The following is a 26,443-nucleotide window of genomic DNA, read 5'->3' as shown; positions in this document are numbered from 1 at the left end:
TTAAGTACTCAATTGGATGGAATTGGGTGAGAAGTTGGAGAAAGTTAAAATATTTTTCGATACTATATTTAAGTGGGTATTTGTCTTGGTGTTGAAATCAAAATCGAAAAAAATTCCTCATTCCCGAGCTCGTTTTGATACCTTTCGGTACTTATACTAGCTCCAGACACCTGCAGGCCGCCAACGCAGCGCTGCAAACCATCCGGTACACTGCCACATGGACTCACCGCCTAATCGTGGCTCTATCTTCTATATATATTGCGGTCAATCCTCGAGAATTAACGCTCTTCTTTTCTAATTTATACATAAGAGAGTAGTGCTGGTAAGTCGTCATCATGACCTATTACACCTATGAGTTCTCATGGTATGTTTGTGTTTGTTCCTCGATGGAAGGGCCTGTTTAATCTGAAACAGGCTTTTTGTCGGTTTTTTTCGGAGTTGGCGTTGGATTTGGGTTTGGTTTTGTGCCTTTCGATAAGCGTTCGTCCTATCATCTATCTATTTATGTCTTACTAACTTATCAGGCCCGCGGACCCTAACGTCCAGTCGGTCGTTGTCACTGGTAATTTCGATAACTGGTCCCAGAAAGAATCGTTGACCAGAGACCACCCATCTGAGCCCTTCTCGGCATTGATCAAAGTTCCGGAGAAGTCCAAGTTGGTGTTCAAGTTCGTCATCGACGGACACAACTGGACCACCAGCGACACCTTCAAGGTTGAGACCGATGAGCATGGAAACCCCAACAACTACGTTGATGCCACCGAGTTGGTCGCCGTTGAGGAGTTTGTTGAGGTAAAGGAGGAGCCAAAGCCACAGCCAAAGGCAGAGGAGCCAAAGGTAGAGGAGCCAAAGGCAGAGGAACCTGTTGTGGAAGTCGCCGAAAAGTCTACCAAGGCTCCCGAAGGTCAAGAGGATGAATTGTTTGCACGTGTGCTGACGTCCGAGTCTTCATACGCATCTGTCTCCCTTGCCTCCGGTGACGATTCCGCATTCGAGCATGTGTCGCAGGACAGCGGCCATGCCGGCGAAGCGAGTAATCGTACCGCCCCCGAAGAAATCACCCCAACCAACACAGTCGGAGAAGGAAAAGCCGGCACCAAAACAACCGGAGCCCCCCAGCTCTCTGATTCCGAGGTCACCACTCTTGGGCCTAGCTCTCGCAATAATTCTTTTACTGGTGGCCTTCAGTCTGCTGAAGGTGAGGCTGTAAACAAGTCTGCCAAGCTCGGCAAGAGAGAGATCGAGCCAGGCACCAGACGTAGAGATGGTCTCATGTTGAAGTTGCGCGGTTTGTTCCGTTCGTGAACTAGCTGAGAATATTCCGCCAGTTTGCTTCACGTCCCTCGTGCCACCAGTCGTTTAATTATTCTTTTTGTATTACTCTTGCAGCTGACAGGGCCTTCTCGATGAGGGCCCTTTTTAATAATATATCTAGCATCCGCAATTAATGTAGTATGTAGAACCACTAATCTAATTATGCACGATGCACATAAACTTGTATTGAGCTGGAAATCTTCACAATTATATTGATCTAGTGTACAATTAACCAGTTGAGCTACTGAACATACTTTTCCGTTCAACAGCCATGAACAGTGCGAAATTGTCTCGTTTACAGTCCGCATGTTTTTCTTTTATTCGCTCTTTCTCTCCCTCCCTTTCGATCTAGCTCTAGTGAGACGCTCACTTCTTCTTTCCCTTCTTTCCTTTCTTACCCTTCTTGGCCCCAGCAACCTCCTCGGTCTTAGGCACATCCACGGCTTCGCTCTCAGCACTAGCAACAGGAAGCTCCTCTGCTTTGTAATTACTCATGATTCCAGCTGCACCTGTAGAGGTCTTGGGTCTCTTTGCAGATTCGTCCTCCTCGTCGGCCGCCTTTCTCTTTGTGCTGACACCAATGGGGCCGAGAAATGTGAGTAGCTTGGACAATTCCTTAGTCTTTGTTGTGGAATAGCGGACGCTTTTACTCAGACCAGCATCATAGACTTTGAACTTGACTTTGTTGACGGCTCTCTTGGAGTCTGCAGTCACTTTTTTACTTTCTTTTTTGTGCACATTGGAGTAGGTGATCGACACGGTTGCTCCGGGATAAGCCTCCAAGAGTTCCGTTGCGGAATCGATGAATGTGTCCATTTTATGGGTAGTATGGTAAATGATCCTTCACAGTGGATTCAAGTGTGTGTAGGTTGAGCACCATAAAACTGTGTTAAGGAAACAAACTGATATTTTAATAGAGGACAGTATTTTCGATAAAATATGATTTCAATGATATATTTTATATTTTTTGTTCTTTATTTGAGGATGTTACCGGAGACTAAAATATACCTAGATTCAACAAAAAATAATAATACAGTTGCATGAGAAAAGAACCGAAAATAAAAAAAATGCAATGGGCTTAGTCCCAGAAGACACTGGCCACGAGATAGAGATTGAGACAGGTCACGAATCCCCAAACAGTAATGGCGAAAAATGTGGTGACTGGTCCGTTACTCATATCCGAATGGCCACTGATATGAATGGTGTCTTCGTCACTTGAATCAGCAACGTAACTTGGTCTTTCTAGCGACAAGCGAGGAGATTCGATCTCCTCATTCGGCCAGAGAAGCCGCTGCTCGTATCTCTGCTGCTGACTCTCATCTTCAGCTCCGTCTTCCCACCCGGCACAAGGATGTGCCTTGCGCAAATTTTGGAGTCTAATGGCTGGCTCGGTAGCCTGAAACCGATGTGGCGAGTTGGAATCACCATGGGCGAGAGTACGCTGTGTATCTGTCTCGCTTGAGTGTTCTGGAAGAATACTTAGATCATCGCTCTGCCTGGTATGAATTGGGACGCGCATAATCTTTTTGGAGCAGGTAAACCAGATAAGTGGAGCAGTGACCACAGGCAAAAGCACTGAAAGAACCACTTGTGATCCGTTAAGCGTTTTGGCGAGACTCTCTTTTCCGAGGAACATCACGACAAATAGACATGGCGCAATCGCAAGAGCACGGGTAATCAAGCGTCTGACTACCGGCGAGAAACTCCAGTTCAAAAACCCTTCCAGGACCATTTGTCCTGCCAATGTACACACAACACCAGCACTTTGACCGGAACAAAGAAGCGCTAACGCAAAGACTGTGCCCGCGCTTGGAGAGAGATGGACTGTCAATAAACGATAAATAGTGAATAGATCTGCGTCGGACTCGTCATCCGAATCATCATCTCTGGAGCTGTGATGGTCCATTGTTGCACCCGCAACAATAAGAATGGTAGCATTTACGAAAAGCGCCACGGTGAACAATGAAATCACGAGCTCCATGATGGTGTAGGTCATGGTATCTTTTATAGCATGGATGGATGGGCGATACTCGAGATCTTCCAGATCATTTGACTCGACCTGATGCTGTTCCCCTATGAAAGGCTCTTCTTGGGGGTTTTCTGGATTAGAAGGCTTCTTAAGAGCAGGAACATGGTAACCATGTTTGATATCGTAGTCCTTCAAACGAGCTTGGACCAAGCCTGAGCCAAGGTACAAGGAATGGGGCATCACCGTCGCACCCAAAATGGCTAAACTCAAATACAAGCCATTGTGTTCTGTATCGATGACCTCTTCGCTGGGTAAGAAGCCCTTCATCACCTCTATAGCAGAGAAATGAGGTTCTTTCGAGACCTGATAGAGTTCAACGGCAAAGCATACAACTGTGGCCATAACTAGAAAAGAAACGAACAACTCAAATAAGCGCACGAACAAAAGCGGGCCGTTTGGTCTATACGCCATGAGAACAACAATCACATCGACTACTGTTAGGAGAACTCCAGCCACCAACGGAATGTGGAAAAGAATGTTAAGTGCAATGGCCGTACCCACGACCTCGGCGAGATCCGTTGCAATGATGGCTATTTCTGCCAATACGTATATGAACAAATTCAATTTCGGCGGTAGGTTTTCCCTGCAGTTGGCTGCCAAATCCAATCCTGTGACAGCCCCTAGCTTTGCCGCAAGAATCTGGAGAAACACCGCGAGACAATTCGATAGAAGAATAGAAAAAAGAAGTTTATATTGATACGCAGATCCAGCCGCCACGGCCGTGGAGTAGTTTCCTGGATCCATATATGCCACGGAAACCATAAGACCAGGACCAATGAACTTCATGTACGTTTTGAGAGACGCAGACAATTTTTGGAGCAACGTCCGATCCTGAGCGTACGTCATGGTGGATGTGCGAGGATGCTGGAGTGGTTTTTGGCGGTGATCTATGAATAGCAGATGAAGAGAAAACGGGTATATTAGCCGGGGAATGCAATAGTGCGTATAGGTGTGGATGGGTGTGTATGAGTATGTCCGGGGTAGAATGGAGATGGAGTGAAATAGAGGAGATAGGGATTTTTTAGGGGAAATTATCTTTTTTAAATACTTTCTTTGTCCAATGAAGTTTTTTGTCTGAATTTGGGGAGGGTTCTATGATGACTTTGTGGGTTCGTTCGGTGTGTTCTGGCTGATCAGAGAAGGTCGAATGAAGCGCGTGTATGACGAGGTATGGAGAGTAAATACGCGAATCTTATAAAATTTTGAGTTTATTTGTAGACTGAAAATTCAAAATCGATTGTCATTGCGTCTGAAGAGTTACTCTTTGGGCTCTTTACGAGTACGTATTAAAGTGAAAGAGCTTGATAGAGATGCTGTCCGATACATTTGAGTATGGCTAGAGAAGAAATCCACAGTTTTAAATGGATTGGGATTGGAACATGATATGTAGAGTGAATCTATTGCGCTTTTTCGAGTCAAAGACGAGACGTATTTTAGAAGCACTATGCTTATTGATCTGTTGATTTTGGTATAGATTTCGTAAGCTTGACCGTCACTTTTGCAATTTTGCTTTCCTATTAAAGAAGAAATGATGCGATTATAGACGCTGACTGTGCTTGGTCTCATGCTTTTGACTTCTCTGGTTTGAAACGGCTGGATCTCTACAAATACTCCTGCATGTGGGATTTGCAGCCAGTATCTGTCACAATTCCAGAAAGACAGCTCTGTTGGTAACTCGGATTTCTAGTTCCTCAAAAGTTGCCCTGGCTTCATAGTTTGATTGAATGTTAACTTTAATTTCTCTTTGAAGTGAGCAATAGTTTGGGAAACCCGGGATTCTCAAAAATGGATCAGCGTCCACGAAGCTCTCTGAGAATATTCTTTTTAACTAAACAGAGAGCTCCAGAAACACACAAATTAGTCAAACTTGCATTTGTCTTCCATCAATATTCAGTGTCCCCATGAAAGCAATGACTTCAAAGAAAGGTCCCCCGCGTAGTTTCCGGGCGACCACACTACAAATACATAAGTAAATAATCCTTGAATCCATTCTGAAAACCGTTGTAAAATCTGTATTCACCAACTTCAGTACACTCCAACTAATGAAGTAAACAAACCCCGATTACTCTCTACATCCCCATCACCTCCCACCGATGAATCACGAACTCAATCAATATATCTTGAAAAATGAATCCTCTAACAAAAATAAATCGAAGTCAAAAACACCAAACAGTTACTCAATCCCGCATCTCATCACCTTTTCCCGCTTTCAGCCGCGAGTTGTAGCCGTACATAATACTCCCGGTCCACATCCACAAAGAATCCTAGTTCAAAGCCGATACTCACAGAAAAACACTTCATTCCGCTAAAATCAAAATCTGCTAAAAAAAGAAGATTCCTTTCTTCAACCCCGAAATTCTTTCCCGCTCCCAAATCTATCCCCAGACTACCTCGCATACCCCGGGCATCTCGCGCCCGCGCGGTACTATGAGTCCGTGCCGCATTAACCTTACAACCTCATCTTTTCCACCTAAACCCAACCTCGATCTTTTCCCATAACCCTTCCGCCCCCCTTTTTCTAATCCTAAACCAGCCAATCAAAATGCTTAGGGTAGTGCTCAGATCGGCGGCCAATGCCAGAAGATTCTCCGTATGGCAACCTCTTGCCAATGCTCAGGTGTTCAAGATGCCTGCCATGTCTCCAACCATGACCGAGGGAGGAATCGTGGCGTGGAAACTCAAAGCGGGCGACGAGTTTGCCTCCGGTGACGTTTTGCTCGAGGTCGAGACCGATAAGGCCACCATTGATGTGGAGGCCCTGGACGACGGTATAATGTGGGAGATCTTGGAGCAAGACGGTGCCAGTGGAATTTCTGTGGGCAAGCCCATTGCTTTGTTGGCCGAGCCTGGCGATGACTTGAGCTCGTTGAAGAGACCAGACTTGGAGACTGCTGAGGCTCCAAAGGAAGAACCAAAGAAGGAGGAACCAAAAAAGGAGCAGCCAAAGAAGGAAGAACCAAAGAAGGAGCAGCCAAAGAAACTAGACGCTTCTGCCTCTAAAGATCTCGTCACCAAAGCTAACCCAGACAAGGTGTTGACCCCTGCTGTGCAGTTCTTGTTGCACTCCAATCACATCTCCGATGAGGATGCCTACGCCAAGATCCCTGCGTCTGGTCCTCAAGGTAGAATCTTAAAGGGTGATGTTCTTGCATACTTGGGCCGCATCGAGACGGCGGCCATCTCCAAGGTTGCATCTTACATCAAGAGTAAGGAGCACTTGGACCTTTCCAACATTAAAATCGCTCCTCCAAAGGCTGCTGAGCCAGCTAAGACTGAAGCTCCCGCCAAGGAGGTTGCTAAACCAACTCACATTGTCTCCATGGAGCTCGTATTGGACTCCGAGGAAGAAATTTGCCAACAAAGCTTCAAGCACGCATTCTCCCTGGCTTTGGAGGAGGCTAAGCGTGACGCATATGCTGCCAGATTCCCCAACTACGCTCTGTCACCCACATCTAACGGCTTGTTCGCTGAGGATATCTTCGACGACTTGCTCGTATCTCCAGTCACTAAGGACAGACTCCAAGTCCTCAAGGTGGACTTTAAGTTTTCTGGCGCCAACAAGCCTTCTGCCGCCACAGCTGCTGATATCTTTGACGAGCTTCTAGGCGCTGCTCCAAAGGCTGTTGTGCCTTCTACTCCTAAGTCATCGCAGGTGTCTGTTGTTGTTGATGTGAAGTACGACTCGAAATTGGCCGACTCAAAGCAATTTTTGGAGCGGTTCCAGGACGGTTTGCGCGAGGTGTTTCCATGGAAGCAAGTTGTGATCCGTGAATAGGTAAACCAGTAAATACAATATATTCGCAACTTGTGTCAAATACACAATGAGGAAGCAAATACATTTAAATAGAATTTAAAATAGCAAAGTAAAATTTGAAAAATGCCTATACCAACAACAAAGACATGTGTCATCACAAAACAAGATACTTCAAAATTTTGAAATGGAGGGTTGGCCGAGTGGTCTAAGGCGGATGACTTAAGATCATTTGGACGTTTGTCCGCGCGAGTTCGAACCTCGCACCCTTCATTATTTACTTTTTATGTAAAGTTTTTTTTTTTTTGGCACGAATCGACTTAGATTTATGAACACTATGCTTTTATCAACGGAATTTTTCCGTTTAGACCGTTTTCAGTTGTGTTTCTCACTTCTATGATCAATTCGAAACCCAAAATGAAGAGGTCAAAACAAAACAGCATAAGAAATTTGGAACCTGAGTGCTCTCTATATGATAAAACTCCACTAAAACTTCTTATACTGGTCTCATTCTTTCATCGAAAAACAGTAATATTACAAAAAACTCAATATTCATAATTTCATTCGTACTTATCTATTTGACCTGCTTACTCTATTGATCTTCGACAAGAATCTTAACAGAAATACATTCAGAAGAAGGTGCTGTTGAGTTTCCCTTCTCATTAACCAAGATGACTCTGTCCTTGGCAGAATAGTTGTATGGATCGTTGGTGTTCAAACAAGCCCAGAATTTGTAGTTGTCAATAGCACCATCCGTCACTTCAAGTTCGACGGGTGTAACCAGGGGACCAACTGCGAGATAGTTACCAAGAACTCCCACATTGTATGGATACTGTGAATCGATGTTAAGTGTAGCAACGCCGTCGTCGTTCAAGTCATACAGGTCTGGGTAGCCAGTTTCCGAGCCAACGAAAAAGTAGTTAAATCCAGCACCGGAGTGACGACTGTTGATGCTGGCCTTGTGGAAGTTCACATCCACAACTCCGAGTGTTACGTTTCTGGCAGCAGCGCCCATGGCGACAGCAAGAGAGGCTAAAATGGTGGAGGTCTTCATGTTATAATTGATTGCGTAATTGATTGATTGATTGAGATGCTTTTGTTGATGAGACTGTAATTCTTGAAGGAAATTGGTCCTTTTTATATTTTTTGCGTTGCTAAAGTTAGAGCAAAACAGAGTTGGAGTTTGGCCGTCGCCGCCAATCGTGATATCTAATTATATCGTCTCCACAAAATGATCTAATCACAAATCTGTAACCGTGGACTCGTTTGAGGTACTCCGTGTCCCGATTATGTAATCCAGATCATTGCTGCATGTGCAGATCCACCCATCATTAGTCTCAATGAAAAGGTCCATTAGGCAGATCAAAAAAAGAAACCAGAACGATGACCTAATTGAAGGATTTGCTAAAAAAATTCCTTCGAACTTTTGTCAATTGCGGAGTTTTCATGCCGATCCCATGACATCATGTCACGTCAAGTGCAATGCAAAGGGCACTTCCCGATTTGGAGGTTCGGACCTATTTCAGGGGTAACAATTGTGCTTATTTTAGAATGGAGTAGGAGGGGCAATTCATTATTGGATCTTGCTGTAGTTCGAGGTGACAAAATACGCAGAGAAGCCATAGTTTCTTTTTTATCTGTGCATGAAGAAGTGAATTGTAACACTAAACAGTTGACTGCCACCATTTGAACTAAAAAGGAAAGAATATAGTGACCTCTGTTTTATTTTAAGCAATATTTTTAAAGATCATTGCTTTGTTTTATCGGGAGTAAACACTCTCAGGTACAATCAAATCGGAGGACTATTCGAAGGTTTTTTTAATGGATTAGCCTCCAAGCTCTCGGATCATCTGCTCTAATTCCTTAACCAGCGCGGTGTCATTTGCAATGCCGGCCTTCGCCGAAATATGTCTGAGAAGAGCTGCATCCTTGTTTTTGAAAGCATCCTGGCCTGCTAGTAAGTAGTCATCGTTGGCCATTGAGAGCTCCACTCTTTCGTTACAAGTTAAATCGGTGCAATAACCAATGTAGGTGGAAATTAGCTCCTTAGGAGCATTGTATGCTAGGCAGGATTTGACAATGGGCATGAATCCTATTGGCGACTTCCAATTGGAAGCGTTGCCAGAGTTGGCTGCAGTAATGAATTTGTGTAGACGGTCAAACTCCTGAGCCTTGCAGAAGACTTCCAAGGCAATTTGCCAAAATTTTTCTTGTGTAATCCCGACGTCTTTCACAATTCTACTAGCCAGCTTGATCTGGTTCATTCCAACAAGCTTCTTTATAATTTCAACGACCGATTTCGTCTCAAAGAAGGATCTTTGAAACGTGTTACTGAGACGATGTTGCAAGTCTAAAAGGTTTGTTTCGACACTGACTATCTTCTTTAATCGCTTGCTGTTCTTCACAGGCGCCAAACGTTGTTTGTACCATAGAAATACATCGTTGTAGAACTCCTCACCTTCATCAAAAGTAGGCTCTTCATTTCTTAAGGATTTAAGAACATCGACATCTCTTTCATAGCTTTTGTCTTCGTACTTGAGGTACATTTGCAAAAGCGTTGGGTCGGTTGAAGCGATTGAATGCTGGAAGAATGCGCCCACTAAATCTCCTCCTACAAATAGATTCTCCCGAAGAAACGATTTGAGGAATTCATACTCGGACGCTTTTGTTCTGGTGTTTGCCTCCACTGCCATCTTAATTTCGTTCTGATTAATGATTTGGAAAATCTGCAGGGTTGAACGAGTATCAGTGAGATGAAGGAATAATAGCTTACACAAATCATAGTTACACGATTGGAAACATTTGATGAGTGCAAGCTCTGTTTCTTTAATCAGAAGGAGCTGCTTCATTTTGGACGATCCAGAGGGCTCTAAATCCACAAGTAATTTGCAAAGCTCGATTCTTCCTTCCTGAAAGCTGACATCAAAGATTTTAGTGACAGAGTATTGGATGATTGAATGCTTATCGTTCTCTTTGGACAAGAGTTTCTGAGCGATGATAATGAACAAGTCTTCATCAGACATATTGAGTTCCTTTCTTACTTTTTTCTGGCACCAATCAATATATATGGCGCTTCGTGATTCTTCCAATTGGAGAAGATCTGCCACCTTCATTGCGAGCAAGTGCTGGGATCTCTTCAAGAGCATGAGGACGACTGAATGCCATCCAATAGACACAATCTCTTTATATGATAGAAATAATCCAGTTTCCTTCGTTCTCAACTGATTGAGAACCTTAATTGTGTTCATGACATGCAAATATTCATCAGCGCAGAAGTCACCATTGCAATAGATTTTTCCAAAAGACACGGCTTTGAGAATTGTCTGTTGCCATATGGCATCAAATTCTTCTAGAGATGCTTCTAGACAGGATGAAATAGCTGTATCCAACAGCCGCTCGCTTTTTAGAAAAGAAATATTACTGTCTGCCTTGGATGCTTGCGAGGCTAGCTTATCAACACAATCCAACAAAATCAAAGACGGATGAGAAGATCCTGTCAGATGCAACTTGACCGAGCAGTCCGGAACCCTGCTGAGAAATTCCACTTTGTCTTTACTTATTATCTTGAGGCCGTCTTCTTCGCACTTAATGACAGGAACTATGAACGAAAGATCGTTATCGTCTTGAGAGATCAAGAGATTTTCTAGACTGAACTCTTCTTGCTCTATGATGTCATAGAAAAAAGAGACTGACTTTTGGCCTGGCCCAATTAATTTTATTTCGTCCCGAAGGGATAGGACAATGGCATCATTTCCAGCCCATTCGACCATATAGGGCAGGCTCGATTCGTTTGATGTGTCATACTCTAAGAGAATTTTGTCCAAGTCTTTTGTGATGACGTAGATTTTGGAAATTGACTCGTTGAGAAGCGCTACAAGGCTTCCGTTCGGCAGCGCGGACATCATTGAAAAGGGCCCAACGGTAAGTTTTTCATCGACCAACTCGAAACATCCATCTTCAAAACTGACCTCAAAACGCATTATTGTCTCTTCATAGCTCAAAATGAAGGAAAGAGAAGTGTTTGTACTGGAAAGGATACACATTTCGCTTTGTCTGCTAAAGGGTAGGTTCGGAAATTGGACCTCATAGTTGGCAAATGTGTTTAGGTTGCAGAAGACCATCTTGTCGCGATTTCGTAACACCAAATATTCGCCGCAAACAGACGCCTTCTCGATGTGATAAGGTTCTTCCACCTCATTATTCTCCAAGTTAGTGATAACGACCGGTGTTGTCAATGACTCCGATTCAGCCGAATTCTGCAAAACAGCCAATTCTTCCGTATACGAGTATTCATTGAATGTTCCTTCAAAGTCCGTATACACCCTATACTTCTGGTTTGAGAGCACCACACATAGGTTTTCATTATGGAAGCAGAAGTCCACAATATGGTCATGCAGCGAAGAATTATACACAAGCGACCATATCTTCGTTCCGCTGATCGAGTGTACATCAATCACATTTGGATTTGGAACGAACTTAGATGCTGTAGCGATAAGCGTTAATGGAGACGACATTGCAATCCTACAATTGGCGTACAAATTGTCTACGGGCCATCGGATACCATCGTAGCAGGTGCGAATGCTGTAGTAGACATCTTGGAGTTTTTGCCACGAGAGACTGGGGTTAGATTTCATAAGATTCTGATGTTGTATGGGGTAGAAGATAAGTAGATATGGAGATTGAGAAAGCTTGTTAGAATCGGCAGGACAATAATGTTGAAAATTTGCAGTTTCATCAATTGACTAATATTTTGTTTTTAGATTGTTATGAAGTTATTTGTTATGGGTGTGGTGATTGGGTTTTGATATGGGATTAGTTCAGTAGATAAGTATATGGATCGGGAAAAAATTCTCTGGAACGTGGGTAAGGTAATTGACGGAAATTAATATTAAGTGAAAAGAGCTATCGTATATATACATTTACATGCATATGTGTTGAATACATCTGGGCAATTGAAGATGTTCATAATCATAAACTGAGGGTTCTACGAAAGAGCAAAGAGTTTTTGATTGTCGCTTAGAAAGACAAGATGATGATTACGTATTTTCAAAAAAAAAAAATACTACTCCAGTTTTGGTTCATATCCAGTACATGTCAAGAGCCTCTATTCTTAAAGTTCCTATTGCTGCCATTTCTGCCACTTCTACTCTAATCATTACTACCACCAAAAACTCTCTCAATTGGCTCTCTCAATCCAGGTTCTACTTCCTCTAACAGATTCACCCAATAGCATACAACATACTCCATAAATACTACCAAAAGAAATGTCGCTGGATTACGTGACCCTCATTTCCTCAGACAATCACAGATTCGTAGTGCTCAAAGACGTGGCACTGATTTCGCCGGTGCTCCGAAACTCCGAGGAGTTCCGTGAAGGTGAAACGGGCCAGATCATTCTCGACATAGACGCGGAGATTCTAGAGGTGGTGGTGGAGTATCTCCATTATTCGCACAAGTATAAAGACCAAGTGGACGCATCTGTGGTTCCAGAGTTCAAGATTCCGACGCAATTGGCCTTGGAGTTGTTGGTCAAGGCGGACTTTTTAGATCTTTAGTGGTTTTGTACGTCTTGCGTAGAGAAATAAGGGAAGAAATGGCCGATGATTTGGTCCTAAACTTTAATAGAGAAGCCGAACGATTGAGCCTTCTCTTCGCTTACTTGCTTGTACATATGAGTCCCGCACTGAAGTGACCACGAGTATGGCTCTATTTCATTTGTGAATGAACTCATCTTGGGGAAGGACTTGCCATTGTCATGGGTTGCAATGCCTAGACTTCGCCCTTCACGAACACTCTATTAAGAAGTATTTTACAAAACGATTACAATTTGTCCATCATGAACTAGCTTCTTCTTTCAATCCTATGGACTATGATACATCGCATTGGAGGCGCCTTAGAAATCAAACCCATATAGATTCAATATTAGAAGTCGCAAATCCTGATTCATCTTCTAGAACTCAATACAATTTAATGAAGTGATCAGTGCCAATTCCCATTTTCAACTCTTTTTTTATCAACATAAATATTCCAATCCACCTTTTTCATGCTGATTGCCTCAGCCTAAAGTGCACTCTTATCTCACACTTACCCCAGACTATTTATGACCCAGCTCTTATCCACACTCCAAAAAGAGGTCGATGCTCTAAACGAAGCAGGAAGCCGCAATCTTCAGCTGCTAGTCGACAATACAGACAACTTTTTGGACGCTTTGCGGGCCATTGAGGCAGATTTGGCGGCACAAGTCGAACACGAACAGTCAGAAAACGCCCCCAACACAAACGGAAACGGAGTTTCCACCTCCGTGCCGACCGATACGGGCTTTGATAGCCTAGAAATAATCACATCTTCTTGGTATAATGACAGTATCAGATGCCTAAAGGGCTACAATGGGCAAATCCTGAAGTTCCTGAAGAACATCGTTAATAACTCCAAGTTTCGAGCCGATTTGGATGATGCCTATACATATCCACTCGAATTGGACTCCGCGCCCCTGAATGAGGTGAGCCTGGCGGCTGCAAGACAAAATGGTGATGCTCGCAAACTGGAAAATAGACAAAACCTATTGAAGAGCATTGCTGTGCACTTCCTAAAAACTGGACATGGAGACTGCCTCGATGACATTCTCACAGGCTCTAGTCTTGTTGACTGGGTTGACACGGACACCATACTGAAATTTGCTGAGCTCAGCCGAATTGTAGACGATTTAAAGACACGCCATGACCTCACCCTTGCCTTGCAGTGGCTCTCCACCAGAGAACGGGACTCGCCCGAGCTTCTGATACGACTCCACATGCTCCAATATGTCCTTGTACTCAATGATGCACCAATGTCGGTATTTTCAGGAGATGAGAAGCCAGATACGCTTACGGAAGCAGAGTATGCCGCATACAAGTATGCCATCCGCAACTTCGCTCTGTATTTTAAGTACGACCAGAGCAATGTCGAAAGCGTATTTTTTTTGATTGCATTGAAGCCTTCTGAGCTGCGCGCAATTTTAAAGGATGTCATTTTTAAAGCCATCGAGCCGGAGAACTGTTCGGAGTTAGAGGGAGCTTCTCGGAAATCATTTGTCTTATCACTTATTCAGAGTTTTGACGACATTCATAGCAATCAGAGTCTATTCGATAATTTGGCCCACCGATTGACTGCTCATTTCTGTGACGATTTGGGACTCTCTAGAAACTCGTCACTTTTTGAGGCTCTTCTTGCTGGCTTTGTCAATCTCCCCAACTTCTACAAGTACAATCGCTTGCAGCAGAAATTAGGACAAAAGCAAGTAGAGGACGCAAATGCTGATGACGTGGACTTGCCATTCCTGATCCCAGACAAGAACCGGTTTCTCTTTGAGTATCACCCCATATTCATTTGCCCTGTATCTAAAGAACAACTCCAGCCACTCACTGGCGATGACGATTTTTTGAAGAAAAAGCTCCGTTGGCCCAAGGAAGATCCCAATGCAAATCCAGTGGTGGTTTTTGAATTGTGCCGACACATGGCTCTCAAAGAGAGTGTTCGAAGCCTTCTTCGAGGGTCAGACAAATTCAAATGTCACTACTGCTACAAAAAGCATAATATTCTGGAAGTTAAGGATGCATACTTCATCGATTTGTAAATTATGTTGCTGGCAACATGCATTCGACAAGTATACAAGCATTGGCGATCTCAGGAAGAACAAGAACCAATCACCCAGTCAAGCACAATTCGAAACTCAATTTCTCATAATTGAATTTCGTTTTTCATCAAAACAAGCCCTTTGCGATTTGAATAAATTTTTGTTATTCTTTCTTGCGTTTTTGTGGGGTACTTAGGATAAGCGAATTATCTCATCGCACTCATCTTATCCACCAACGAACATGAAGAAGTCACCACAAGACCTGCCGATGCAAGTTCTACTAAAAGAGCCTTCGTACTTGGGCCCGCTGTGGCTTCCGGTGTATGAAACACAGGCAGAATTCGAAGCTGAACACTTCGAAACCGCCATGAATCATTTGATCCGGGAACCGAACATCAATTCCACAGTCATCTTGCGTGCAGATTTATTGGAGCAAATCGCGTTCGACGAAAATTTAAATGTAGTCACTCATCAAACGGACGTACCCGAACTTCCGTCGTTTCCAGACCAAAACGGATCTATCGCTCCAATTCTTCACCGGGATCTAGATGATACCACCCTCAGGCGAGAACTTCCGATACTGGAAGACACGGGACTCCAATTGAGTTCTGCATATCTCCGGCGGATTATCCCCAGAAACCCTTCCAAGGATCACATCATCAATCAGACATGCCTATTGTTCAAAGCCACAGACTCTGTATTGGTGGTATATATACCTCATATTGATAAGCAAGACGAGGTGCCATTCTACCTTCCGCCTGTATGTGCCGTTGGAATTCTATATTGTAGGGGCAAAATATCCATTCACTATATCCCATTTCCAGATGATAAAGACCTTCTGACTCTAGATGCTTCAGATAGACCAGTGCGTATCGCGCTCCGGCTTCTTCAAACGCTGGCAAAACACTCTAAAGGTGTCAAGGGGGGTTATGAGAAGAGAGTCAATCATGACATGGTGGTTCCCAGAGTTGCATTTCAAAATCGATACATTGAGCTCAAAAGAAAATACTCCGGAGATCTAGTTGCCAACTGGGTCGAAAGTACCGACCCAAAGAAGCATGTGTTTGAGGATTTGGCCGTCGCTGCCTTCTTAATCGAGCTTTGGAAGTCGTGCTATAAAGACAAAGAATTCGAGTTTAGAGACTTGGGTTGTGGCAACGGACTACTAGTGCATATTCTAATTCTGGAAGGGTTCAAGGGCAAAGGAATTGATGCTCGTGCTCGTAAAAGCTGGAAAACATACCCTGCACTGGTCCAGGAGAACTTGTTGGAACAGATTATCATGCCACATATTCTACTCAAGTTGCATCCCTCTATGAGCAAAGCTGTACCCTTTATTGCAGGACGTCTATTCCAAGTTCCAGAATATAATAAGAAGAACTTGGATGGAGTGCCTTTGATCAAATACTATTCCTCCGAAAACCTCTTGGAATCCCCTCAAGTCTGCACTACAGACGAGTTCCCAGCAAACACCTTCATTATTGGAAATCATCTGGACGAGCTCACTTGCTGGATGCCCCTTCTCGGGTACCCATTCATGGTGATCCCATGCTGTTCGCACTCTCTCAGCGGTGCAAAGGTAAGATACACTCCAAGGAAGGCAACCACAAAGCAGGCTCAGAATCTGTCAACCTACGGAGCCCTCGTTGATCATGTTGAGGATTTAGCTAACAGCATGGGTTGGGAGGTTCAAAAGGAGATTTTGAGAATACCCAGCACGCGTAATTCTGCAATCATTGGGCTCGAGATGAATGAGCAACGAAGAGATGAGACCGCAGAACAGCGTGACATCCGTGTCTGGGATATCATTTATGGAGAAGGAGGAGCTGAGGGTTGGGTTCAGAATCTGTTGGCACTTATGGCCAAGAGTCCCAAGAACCATTAAGCCGATGATATACTCATTGGCAGCATTTTTGAGTGCTAATGCGGAAACTAGGGGAAGCGCTATGTATTCTCGATAATTTGATAGAAAGAATAAGCATGAGCGAAGATTTGTATGGTTAAGGTGAGACCTGGTGAAGACATTAATGAGCTATAGATAGATACGAATAGGACAAAAAAAAGCAAGAACAGAAACAAAAGACGCATGAAGTAATAGTAAAAACTCAGTTTAGAATTGTAGTGGTCACGTCAATTATCACCCATGATAGAATATTCTCAAAACTCTGTCAGAACCCAAATGAAAGCCTCAACAAAGTCAAGAATACATGCCCAAAACCACACTAAAATATTCTCACAAAAAAACTTCAGATATTGAAACCCCTTAGAATTCTCTTTTCCAAAATCTTTCCCTCCATTTCCCCATTCTCACCCTACGCTCACCTCACTCTCACCTTAACTCACCTGTACCCCATTTACGCGGTACCACCTACCCATATACCCCCAGTGAACATGACCGTATCGTCATCTCAGTACGTATTCCGCGCCCAATTTCAACTTTTACCCACTCCAGATCATCCGTACTAACTCTAGATTTCAGCAGCTCGAAAAACTCGGCGAAGGTACCTATGCTACCGTCTACAAAGGAAGAAATAGAGCTACCGGTGCCCTTGTGGCATTGAAGGAGATCAACTTGGACTCCGAAGAGGGAACGCCGTCCACCGCGATCCGGGAGATCTCACTCATGAAGGAATTGGACTACGAGAACATCGTCACGTTGTATGACGTCATTCACACCGAAAACAAGTTGACTTTGGTGTTCGAATTCATGGACAAGGATTTGAAGAAGTACATGGAGACGCACGGTAACAATGGGTGTCTCGACATGAAGGTGGTCAAGCTGTTTATGTTTCAATTGCTTAAAGGTATCATGTTCTGTCACGATAATCTGGTGTTGCACCGTGATTTGAAGCCGCAGAATCTTTTGATCAACAACAAGGGCGAGTTGAAAATTGGTGATTTTGGATTGGCACGTGCGTTTGGAATCCCGTTCAACACCTTTTCGAATGAGGTCGTGACCTTGTGGTACCGTGCACCCGATGTGTTGTTGGGCTCTCGTGCCTACACTACGTCCATCGACATCTGGTCTGCCGGTTGTATTTTCGCAGAGATGTGCACTGGTAAGCCTTTGTTCCCTGGTACTGCCAACGAGGATCAATTAAATAAGATTTTCCGCTTGATGGGTACTCCAAACGAACGTACCTGGCCTGGTGTCTCGCAGCATGCTAACTACAAGAGCAACTGGCAAATCTACGTTCCACAAGACTTGCGCTTGATCATTCCCAACTTGGACTCCATGGGTTTGAATTTGTTGACCAACTTGTTGCAGATGAGACCCGAGGCCCGTATTACTGCCAGACAAGCCTTGCAACATCCGTGGTTCCATGAAATCTCCAATCCTAACCCATTAATGCCATCTTTGAACGATCCATTCCTGCTGCAACAGCAACAGCAACAGCAACAGCAGCAACAGCAGCAATAATTCGGGACTATTTATTGCCGCCACTCAACCTCTTTTACTTCTTTCGCGTTTCGTTCGCACCTCACAGTAATACAAATAAAATTCGGTGATTCAATAGATGAATGCTATATTTACAAAATGCTAATTGTTTTCTGCGTCTATAAGACGTCGCATGTAGGTGTGCCTCCCATGGCCACTACGTGTTCTATAAGTTCTGGGATTTGTATCTGATAGAGAAGCTCCCATACCTGCCCATCCAGCAGCCGTCCCTCCCCATTCTCGTAGTATGATGACAAGCACAATTCCATGATAGTGTATAATTTCTCCAAAAGTGGCTGTAAATAGTGCGATGCCCGGGATTCTAAAGGCACTTCGAAAAGAAAATCCTGGCAACTCTTGTACGCTGAGAGCACACCCAAGAGTTCCTTTGATGAAACAGAATTAACATTGATGATATCCAACAACACTTCCGCAAGCTCTTCACTTAGGGCAATTTTGCTCGTCAATACTCTCGCAACAAATCGGGTCGGGTTTTGGAACTCAAGATCAAACAATTTGCTAAGGGCTAAGATTTTTCGGACCTGTGATACATTCACTGGACCAGAAAGAGTTGCAGAGATTTTCTGACTTTTGATAAGTGGTTCGAACGCGGCGAGACCATGCAAGTCACGAAATTTCATGATCTGTTCTGTATTCTCGGATTCACTTAGTAGTAATTCGACTGACGGACCAGTATCCTCGGCGCCTGCGCCATCTTTAACTTTTTTGCTGAAAGCCTGCAATATCTGGTATTGCCACTCCAAGTACTTTTCTCGTGATTTGCGTTGTTCATTGATGGCACGACGATCACAGACGAGGGAATGGTTCAACAGGCGCAACTCCTCGATCTGAGGCACACCTATATTTGGAAGAGTAAAAATCGCGGAATCGATAGCATCGGCACAGTCGAGAATTTTGAAAGCTGTTTCAAATAACTGCTGGATCTGTTTCTGGTCTCCTACATCTCTGGGCAAGGAATTGAATTCCACAAGAAACTTTTCACGCCAATTTCCTGTCGACACTCCAAATTCCGCATTGAGATTGAAAAGTGAATTATTTCGTGCTACGAGCGTTAGAAGCCATGGATTACTGGTAGTGAATAGCCTGGAGAAGTAAGAGCACGTCAAATGGAGCAGGTTGGAAGAACCAAGGCCCGTGTATGCAAAAATTCGCCATAAAATTTCGGGCGGTAAATCTATTAAATCCACATTTTCCGGTGGAGGTGTTGGAATCAGGATTCTGTTTGGTGAGGGGCGGAACAGAGACACACGAAGAAATCCGTCGGGCAATACAACCAGCCCTGCTTTATCTGCACGGAATTTACGCCTTTTATAGCCATGCCCCGCCACTATAAATCCCATTGGAGTGGGTATTGGAGCATGGATATGTAGATGAGATGAGTAGGGATGAGGTGAGATGAGATGAGGATAGATAAGAAATGCGAAAAGAAGGTGTAACAAATTGATATGGGCGGCTGTGTTTGAATTTGAATTTATTTTGCAGGCAGTATAATCTTGAAGTTTACCGAAACGAATTTAAAATTGGCATTTTGATTTTTGGTATTTCGAAAATTGTAGGGAAACACAAATAATACAGTTATTTTGCTGGCAGAATATCGATGCTTCCCGGTGTTTCGAAAGTAAAATTTAAAATAATATTCTATAATATGCTTGTTCTGATACATTTCTTGAAAGGGCTCTTTATTTAGTCGTGGTTCCTAGTCGAAAGATTTTCCTTTTTGATCAAATATTATATTTACGAAACACTGGCTCTATCATTTCACTTACACATATGCTCTGAAAAATCTAACAAAGCATTTAATTTAATTCCGTTGTGTGATAAATTTCCACTCAACTTCGAACATCACCTATTCTATTTCTGTCTAAAGTATTGCGATGTTTCGACAGTCAGCACAACATCGGTAATGGGCGATGATATGTGTTGATCGTCCTAGAAATACAGCAAATCGAAGTGTCCGCTTTTACAAATTCTGTTGAGTTTACGCTAGCGGGTCTACATAGATCAATAACCCAGTAGGATGCAAGTGTGCCTAACAATTGATGACAGATCCGATTCCGACCGAAGGTCATGATTCTTGATGAGTGCTTTGATTCATCTTCATTATTGTTTTCGAAATGGCAATTCTCTTTGTATTTTCCATTCGAACCTGCGATCTCTCCAGTCAAAAGTTTGAAAAGGCTGCACGGTCTGCCAGGTAGTCTTGACTCGCAGAAAGCCTGGTTTATTCTCTTTAGTTAAAACGAAACTCAAAAATCTAGATGAAGCTTTTGGTCTCCGATTTAGTACTGGAGCAAGTGAGGTACAAGGAAAGACTCTGAGATTTTCTGATTCTTTTTTAAATTCGTAGAACTAGACAGTCAATCCGAGTGTCTTCCCTTTAGTAGACACATTCTAGCTGCAACATACATTGGTGCAATAAAGATTCAGTGCTGCAGAAATGAATTTGAGACTAGTCACTTCTTTTAACCGTTTCTCTCCCTATAACATCCGAAATTGATTGAATTACTTTTCGATTTTTAAAGTATTGCTCTTCTTTCGACTGATCGGCTAAATTTTGTTCAGCGAACGATGAGTTTCACTACTGTGCGTTAATGCGATTGAGGGAATTTGGAGGCCAATAATTTAAATCATTGTGTCTCAATGTGCTAATGAGTCGTTGAATGTTGTCATTGTGCTACCATTAATGGACTCCAAATACAACAGTTTGTGTAATTTCAACACGCAACTGTAATCTGTCTAAGCCTTCAATGACACAACACTGCTGGTAATTGTTTGCAAGACGTATATTCCGATCGTAATTCACTCTATCATCATCTATTCCCGTTGCAACTCCTCAGTTTGTCGCTACTTTGCGAAACTTGATACAAGAGGTTGAAGAAAACTTATGATTATCATATCTTCGCTCTATAAGTTTCTTTTCGCCCGAGATTGAGACTCAAGGTGATGCAGTGGCGAACGCGGAGTGTTACTAGCCCGGATTCCCTGGGAATCCCCTGTTGACTTGTGCATCAATGTAGGAAACTTGTATTTCATAGACACCGCCTTCTACAAACTGAACATCATCCATAATGCTCCAAACTTACTATAAATAGATAATTGTTATGCTCCATCTAACATAGTCAAGCAGCCAGACAACAATTGAGATAAATTGTAGAGCTGCCATTCGACATAGTGACATCTTCAACACAAAAATGCGCTCTTTTCCAGACTTTTGTGTGGAAGAGATATTCGTAGAGTTGGAAAGTAAAACTCTTGACACCATTTTCAATCCTTCGGGTGAAAGTATCGACAATCTTATCAATTTTGGGTTTGAGTTCTTGGATTTCGTCAAACAGTTTTGCATGTTAAGTGAACAAGAATATTTAGAATCAAAGCCTTATTTCGATTCATCTTTTGACTGCTTTTTACTGCTTGATCATTTCGCTTTCAGGGGTCCTGGGCGCTCAAATTTGAAATACCAGGTGATCATGGGAAATTTCACTGAACATGATAGATTAGAAAAGTTTGAGGCTTTAAAATTTACTGAATCGTTGCAGTTGAAGCGTATGGCGAAGCTTGAGCTGATTTATGCCAAGGCAACAGAGATTGCCACACAGATTGACAGTTCTAATAATTTAGGAGCAACTGAGTCACTCGCATTGCAAAATGAGTTGCAGGACTTGTGCAAAGAAGCTCAATTAGACTTGGAGTTTATTCACTTGGTTTCAGGACTTGCTAAGGTGTCGCTCTGCCGAGTAAGAGAAGCCAACGAGTATTTTATGACTATACACAACATTCTACAGAAATATTCAGCTCTCAAGGATTTGAGGAATTCCAAGACGTCAAACAAGGATGATTAATGCTCCAATTAATTCAAATTTGTGTACCTTCGAGGCAAAAACACACTACCCAATACTGAGCAATGAATTAACTCAATGGGTAGATTTAATACCTTATTCAAGTTGTAATCTTGTAGCAGTGAGTACTGAAATTCTCATTGTTCAAAGCAAAACTCCTCTTGAGATCATTGAGCTCGGCCTGCGATTTAAGGAAGCGACAGCATGACAAATTGCTATTATCTCCCTTAAAATTGGGTTTGTACTTATTGAGTTTGTTCTGCACATCCAATACTTTATAATCATCATGAGAATTCCGGAACATCTGCTAAATTTGGGCCTGCTAAGATGTCTGAGCCGGGCTGTCAACTCAAAGACGTTCATAATCAAGATGCTAGTTACATGAAATACTACTTAAAAGTCATGACACATAGATTTCAAGAGTTAAAGTTGCTGCCACTTCCACAAATTCCGATCAATAGAACAGGATATCAATGCGTGGATGCAATCGAAGACGCATTCAATGCGGGGTTTCATCTCACGACAGAGACTGATCATGATGTCGAGGAATACAAAGTTGTGGCAGCTGAGTTTATTCGTGAGTATAGAGCCAGCCAGATGATATTGGTTCAGTTGAATTATAAGGACTACTTCTATATAATGCACCATTAGATGTTAACAAAACACAAGAGGAATGCAAAAGAACATCTTGAAGTATTGAGAGAGCCCATGACATTCATGAAGACAAGACTACAGTTTTTCGAGAAGAAATTGACCGACTGTGCTTCTGATCTCCGTCGGTTGTCAAACCTCAATGGTATAGAAAACAATCGTAATAAAAAAGTCTTACTGCATAAATTTCTGAGTGTGTGCCTCGATCTATTTCACGAATACCACAGATTGCTTCCACAACACCTGAATGTTTTCAAGAACATAATCAAGATGGAAGAAAGGGCTTCCTTCGAGACAATGCTAAACAGAGTCAAAGGAGACTTCTTAGATCCCAGAGGGAGCATTCGCAAATACATAGATCACAAGTTGTTGGCATCAAATTTTGAGAATCTGAGAACCCTAGAACTCAAACAAGTGAGAGATCCGAGTAATAAAAAAAAGATTCTAGAGGGACTCAAACTGCTTCGCGCCAAGATCTATGAAAGACACAATATCGGAGGACCAACGGGCCAAAAGAAAAGAGATAGCACAGGCTAAAATCATCGGCCCAAATGACTAAAGACCGTAACTGGAAGTTCGACATTTATGCTTGGATGAAGGAGTGGTTTCAATTCATTGCCGTATATTGTTGCATGTGCATTTACATTCTTAATCGTTCCACTGGTAGGTTACTATTTGAAACTGATTTACTACTTAGAACAGTGGTGATAGTGCTTAAGCTTCTAACACAAGAGAGCGGGCGAAGCCACCCTTTTATATACGAGATTTTCTATCATCTCAACCTGTGAACCTTCAGATAGGCGTCGCAGGTCGGTTTACACCTTTTTGGTATACCTAAATGCCCCAGATCGGGACTCGCTAATTCGGTCAGCTGACGTAAGCATTATAACGTCTACCTAACAATACCGCTTTAAAAACATTTACAGCTATCAACTCCATTGAGTGTTGGTAACTTTTCAATGATTGTAAATGGAATTCTCTAAGAGTCAATAGTGTATAATTAGACAGTTTCGCGTCACAAAACTTTACAGCTCTATCGAAAAACTCCCAAAATACAATCAACTATCTAGGAAATTATAGAAACTTGTCAGGGCTTCCTGCAGGAGATCAATCTCATATTGGTTGTATGCATGCACATACTGCAAGGGCTGTTAAAAAATGGTATTTCAACGTAGATTGGATTTCATTTTCGTGGCTATTAACCCGATAGGATTTCATTTTCCGCTGTCTTGGAAAGACGGAAGATGAAATTTCTTTAATCGTATATATACACAGGCTTCTACCAGTTTACCAGTAAACAAGGGTACACATGCAGTATTTAAACTGAGTTTTGCAGCCACTTGAACACTACAATTTGAAAGAGCTTGAGAAGCGGGATAAAAGCTCCTGAAACACCAAAAGACGCTTTTTTTGGGAGATAGTCAAAGAGGAATTCATTTACAATTGCTTTGGCAGTGTAGTGCGATTGAAATTGCTCCCGAAAGAACATGAGACTTAATCATGTTGCTTGATAATGATTTCAAAACTTGAAATTGTGAAGAAGAATGGGTTTAGAAGCGAACGGGAACCTGATAGAGTTCAAAATAAATCATAGATCGAGCTTGGAATTGAAGTCTTGAAGACGAAATTGAGCGACATAACCGCAAAGAGCTCACACTGGCTCAAGAATTTCCCGACAGTCGGAATTTTTTAAATTTCAAACAATTCCTCAATTCATTTGGAAATCCTTCCTGTCAAGAGCTATGTACTAATCTCTCTCGTCTGTCTGTGTCTGGTTGATATGTAGTCCACCCACCGCAAATTACTAGCCCTCTTCCTACAACTTTGTACCTTCAATTCCTTCAATATGGCACAATCCCGTAAGCGTTTCTCATTTCGCAAAAAGAAAGAGAATCTAAATGATGACCCAAAAGCTGACAAAGCTGGCGCTCCAGACAAAGCTGGCGCTTCTGGCACTGTGGGCGCTTCTGGCACTGTGGGCGCTTTTGGCAATGTTGGTGCTTCTGGCACTGTTGGCGCTTCTGACACTTCTGACGATGCTTCTGACGCTGCTCCTGGAAATGCTCCTGGCAATGCTCCTGGCAATGCTCCTGGCAATGCTCGTGGCAATACTGGCGCTCCTGGAAATGACGATAATTCTGACGTTTTTGACTCTTTTGACGTTTTTGACACTTCTGAAGCTTCTGACGCTCTTGACTCTTCTGGCGTTTCTGACGCTTCTGACGATGCTGGCGCTCCTGACGATGTTGGCGAGCAGAATGAATGGAGATACCTCCCAATGCATGCAAAGTTGCTCGAAAACAAGATTTATTCGATAGAAAGGATTTACAGCAGGGCTTTGAACACGGCACGTAATGACCTTTCTCTTGAACAACACCTAGAATTTTCTGCTCGCAGTAGCTCTTTCATGGTACAGGTCAAAAAACCACTTGCAGAACACGTCTTGAAGCAGAATGAATTCTTGAAAAATGTGAAAGATATGGCAATGGGCGGTTCAAGTTCCCAGTCTCTGCCAGCCTGGCTCATTCGTGGATTTCGTGGTATGCAATGGGAATTGGTAATTCTTGCAAGCGAAAAGCAGCCAGGCGACAACGCTACCTTCAAGAAATTAAAAAAGGATATCTACAAGGAAATATTCGGTGACATTCAGCTGCTCGAGCTCTATAATGAAGTTGTGTTGCCGGGCTTTTTCTTGATAGCCTGTGAGAGAAAAGGAGTATGGTCGAAACCAAGACTTCATAGAGCAGGTATTATACTTGCAATGCTGTCAGCTTTAGCGTGGCTTTTGAGGGCGATCCCTTTCTCGGAGAGGAGAACTGCTACAGCCATCACCTCGTCCTCCATCTCAATGAATTTGCCTTACTCTACTTGGTATGTGGTCCCTTGGAAGCACTGGACCGTACATCAAAGGGTTTCGATATGCGCGAGCTCAACTATTCTTCTTATTTTTCTGTTATTGTTGGTGATCTCAATTATTAAACCGCACTTTTTTGCGTGGCTCTGGAGTCGCTTCAACACGGAGAGATCTGAAGAATATGACAACCGTACGAAGCTTTTACAGAAAACTGAAGAAGTATGGCCGCTTGATATCTCGCGCTCCGATTTCTCTGCCGTACCGCTGAATGTCGTCGAGTGTCAGAGGTATCCGACGCTGAACGAAGAAATGGATTCAGCATTGGAGGTCTGTAAGAATTTACCCTGTCGCTCGGTGAAGGTCTGTCGCTTACCGGATGATGACACTCGATCAAGACTCGCTCGTGGTAAATTTAAAGAAGCCGCAGACGCTGAGTTAGGACCATGAAGAGGTGCTTGAACACATTCCGGTGTGAGATCGATCACAAACTTAAATATGTAATAGTATGGCCTTGTTATAAGCTACTTAAGTAAATCGTTTCCCATGGTTACGGCCTATTTCCCGTCCCTAGATATGCCTGGGCGTAAAACTCTCGGAGAGAATCAAGTACATCTTGTTGGAAACAAGGGGAAGATTCAGTACAATTTTTCAACTACACGGGGTCTATATTTCCTTATTTTGTTTTTCAAGGCCAATACGTCTACACCAAGGATCTCATAAGTTCTCATTTAACACTTGAATAGACTATGATTGTTAAGGTTCAGATACTTGTAGATATCACATCAAGTGCACATGACATTGACAACAGACCAACTGTTCTTTCTTCAAATACGCCCAATAATTTCCACAAAATATTTTTAAAACCACCTATGCAATCACAATCCATTATCGAAACGCAACAGCCAGATGTAAGGGGGTTTCCGAATATGATGGGGA

At 42.9% G+C, this 26,443-nt stretch overlaps 11 protein-coding genes and 1 non-coding gene across 12 annotated transcripts; 7 read left to right on the top strand and 5 right to left on the bottom strand.

Moving 5' to 3' along the window:
- Positions 1–1,680: 1,680 nt before the first annotated feature.
- Positions 1,681–2,130, bottom strand: PUMCH_003562 (uncharacterized protein; the record flags this gene model as incomplete). The annotated part of the gene is made up of 1 exon (XM_063022524.1): positions 1,681–2,130. The coding sequence occupies one exon, from the start codon at positions 2,128–2,130 to the stop codon at positions 1,681–1,683; it is 450 nt and encodes a 149-aa protein (XP_062878594.1).
- Positions 2,131–2,392: 262 nt separating this feature from the next.
- PUMCH_003561 (uncharacterized protein) lies at positions 2,393–4,189 on the bottom strand (the record flags this gene model as incomplete). Its single annotated transcript, XM_063022523.1, has 1 exon — positions 2,393–4,189. The coding sequence occupies one exon, from the start codon at positions 4,187–4,189 to the stop codon at positions 2,393–2,395; it is 1,797 nt and encodes a 598-aa protein (XP_062878593.1).
- Positions 4,190–5,885: 1,696 nt separating this feature from the next.
- PUMCH_003560 (uncharacterized protein) lies at positions 5,886–7,118 on the top strand (the record flags this gene model as incomplete). The annotated part of the gene is made up of 1 exon (XM_063022522.1): positions 5,886–7,118. The coding sequence occupies one exon, from the start codon at positions 5,886–5,888 to the stop codon at positions 7,116–7,118; it is 1,233 nt and encodes a 410-aa protein (XP_062878592.1).
- Positions 7,119–7,283: 165 nt separating this feature from the next.
- PUMCH_003559 lies at positions 7,284–7,367 on the top strand. Its single transcript has one exon. It is a non-coding gene; the product is annotated as a tRNA-Leu (tRNA).
- A 319-nt stretch (positions 7,368–7,686) lies between these two features.
- PUMCH_003558 (uncharacterized protein) lies at positions 7,687–8,148 on the bottom strand (the record flags this gene model as incomplete). The annotated part of the gene is made up of 1 exon (XM_063022521.1): positions 7,687–8,148. The coding sequence occupies one exon, from the start codon at positions 8,146–8,148 to the stop codon at positions 7,687–7,689; it is 462 nt and encodes a 153-aa protein (XP_062878591.1).
- Positions 8,149–8,920: 772 nt separating this feature from the next.
- PUMCH_003557 (uncharacterized protein) lies at positions 8,921–11,728 on the bottom strand (the record flags this gene model as incomplete). The annotated part of the gene is made up of 1 exon (XM_063022520.1): positions 8,921–11,728. The coding sequence occupies one exon, from the start codon at positions 11,726–11,728 to the stop codon at positions 8,921–8,923; it is 2,808 nt and encodes a 935-aa protein (XP_062878590.1).
- A 630-nt stretch (positions 11,729–12,358) lies between these two features.
- On the top strand, positions 12,359–12,649 carry PUMCH_003556 (uncharacterized protein; the record flags this gene model as incomplete). Its single annotated transcript, XM_063022519.1, has 1 exon — positions 12,359–12,649. The coding sequence occupies one exon, from the start codon at positions 12,359–12,361 to the stop codon at positions 12,647–12,649; it is 291 nt and encodes a 96-aa protein (XP_062878589.1).
- A 545-nt stretch (positions 12,650–13,194) lies between these two features.
- On the top strand, positions 13,195–14,706 carry PUMCH_003555 (uncharacterized protein; the record flags this gene model as incomplete). The annotated part of the gene is made up of 1 exon (XM_063022518.1): positions 13,195–14,706. One exon carries the CDS (start codon positions 13,195–13,197, stop codon positions 14,704–14,706), a length of 1,512 nt encoding a protein of 503 aa, XP_062878588.1.
- Positions 14,707–14,947: 241 nt separating this feature from the next.
- PUMCH_003554 (uncharacterized protein) lies at positions 14,948–16,591 on the top strand (the record flags this gene model as incomplete). Its single annotated transcript, XM_063022517.1, has 1 exon — positions 14,948–16,591. The coding sequence occupies one exon, from the start codon at positions 14,948–14,950 to the stop codon at positions 16,589–16,591; it is 1,644 nt and encodes a 547-aa protein (XP_062878587.1).
- A 738-nt stretch (positions 16,592–17,329) lies between these two features.
- PUMCH_003553 (uncharacterized protein) lies at positions 17,330–18,127 on the top strand (the record flags this gene model as incomplete). Its single annotated transcript, XM_063022516.1, has 1 exon — positions 17,330–18,127. One exon carries the CDS (start codon positions 17,330–17,332, stop codon positions 18,125–18,127), a length of 798 nt encoding a protein of 265 aa, XP_062878586.1.
- Positions 18,128–18,264: 137 nt separating this feature from the next.
- Positions 18,265–19,506, bottom strand: PUMCH_003552 (uncharacterized protein; the record flags this gene model as incomplete). Its single annotated transcript, XM_063022515.1, has 1 exon — positions 18,265–19,506. The coding sequence occupies one exon, from the start codon at positions 19,504–19,506 to the stop codon at positions 18,265–18,267; it is 1,242 nt and encodes a 413-aa protein (XP_062878585.1).
- A 4,993-nt stretch (positions 19,507–24,499) lies between these two features.
- Positions 24,500–25,954, top strand: PUMCH_003551 (uncharacterized protein; the record flags this gene model as incomplete). Its single annotated transcript, XM_063022514.1, has 1 exon — positions 24,500–25,954. One exon carries the CDS (start codon positions 24,500–24,502, stop codon positions 25,952–25,954), a length of 1,455 nt encoding a protein of 484 aa, XP_062878584.1.
- Positions 25,955–26,443: the final 489 nt, after the last annotated feature.

This window comes from Australozyma saopauloensis, chromosome 4, assembly GCF_035610405.1.
Source record: "Australozyma saopauloensis chromosome 4, complete sequence".
In the NCBI taxonomy this organism is placed as follows: Eukaryota; Fungi; Ascomycota; class Pichiomycetes; order Serinales; family Metschnikowiaceae; genus Australozyma; species Australozyma saopauloensis.
Note: the sequence above shows the minus strand (reverse complement) of the source record. Positions and strands in the feature narration are given on the sequence as shown.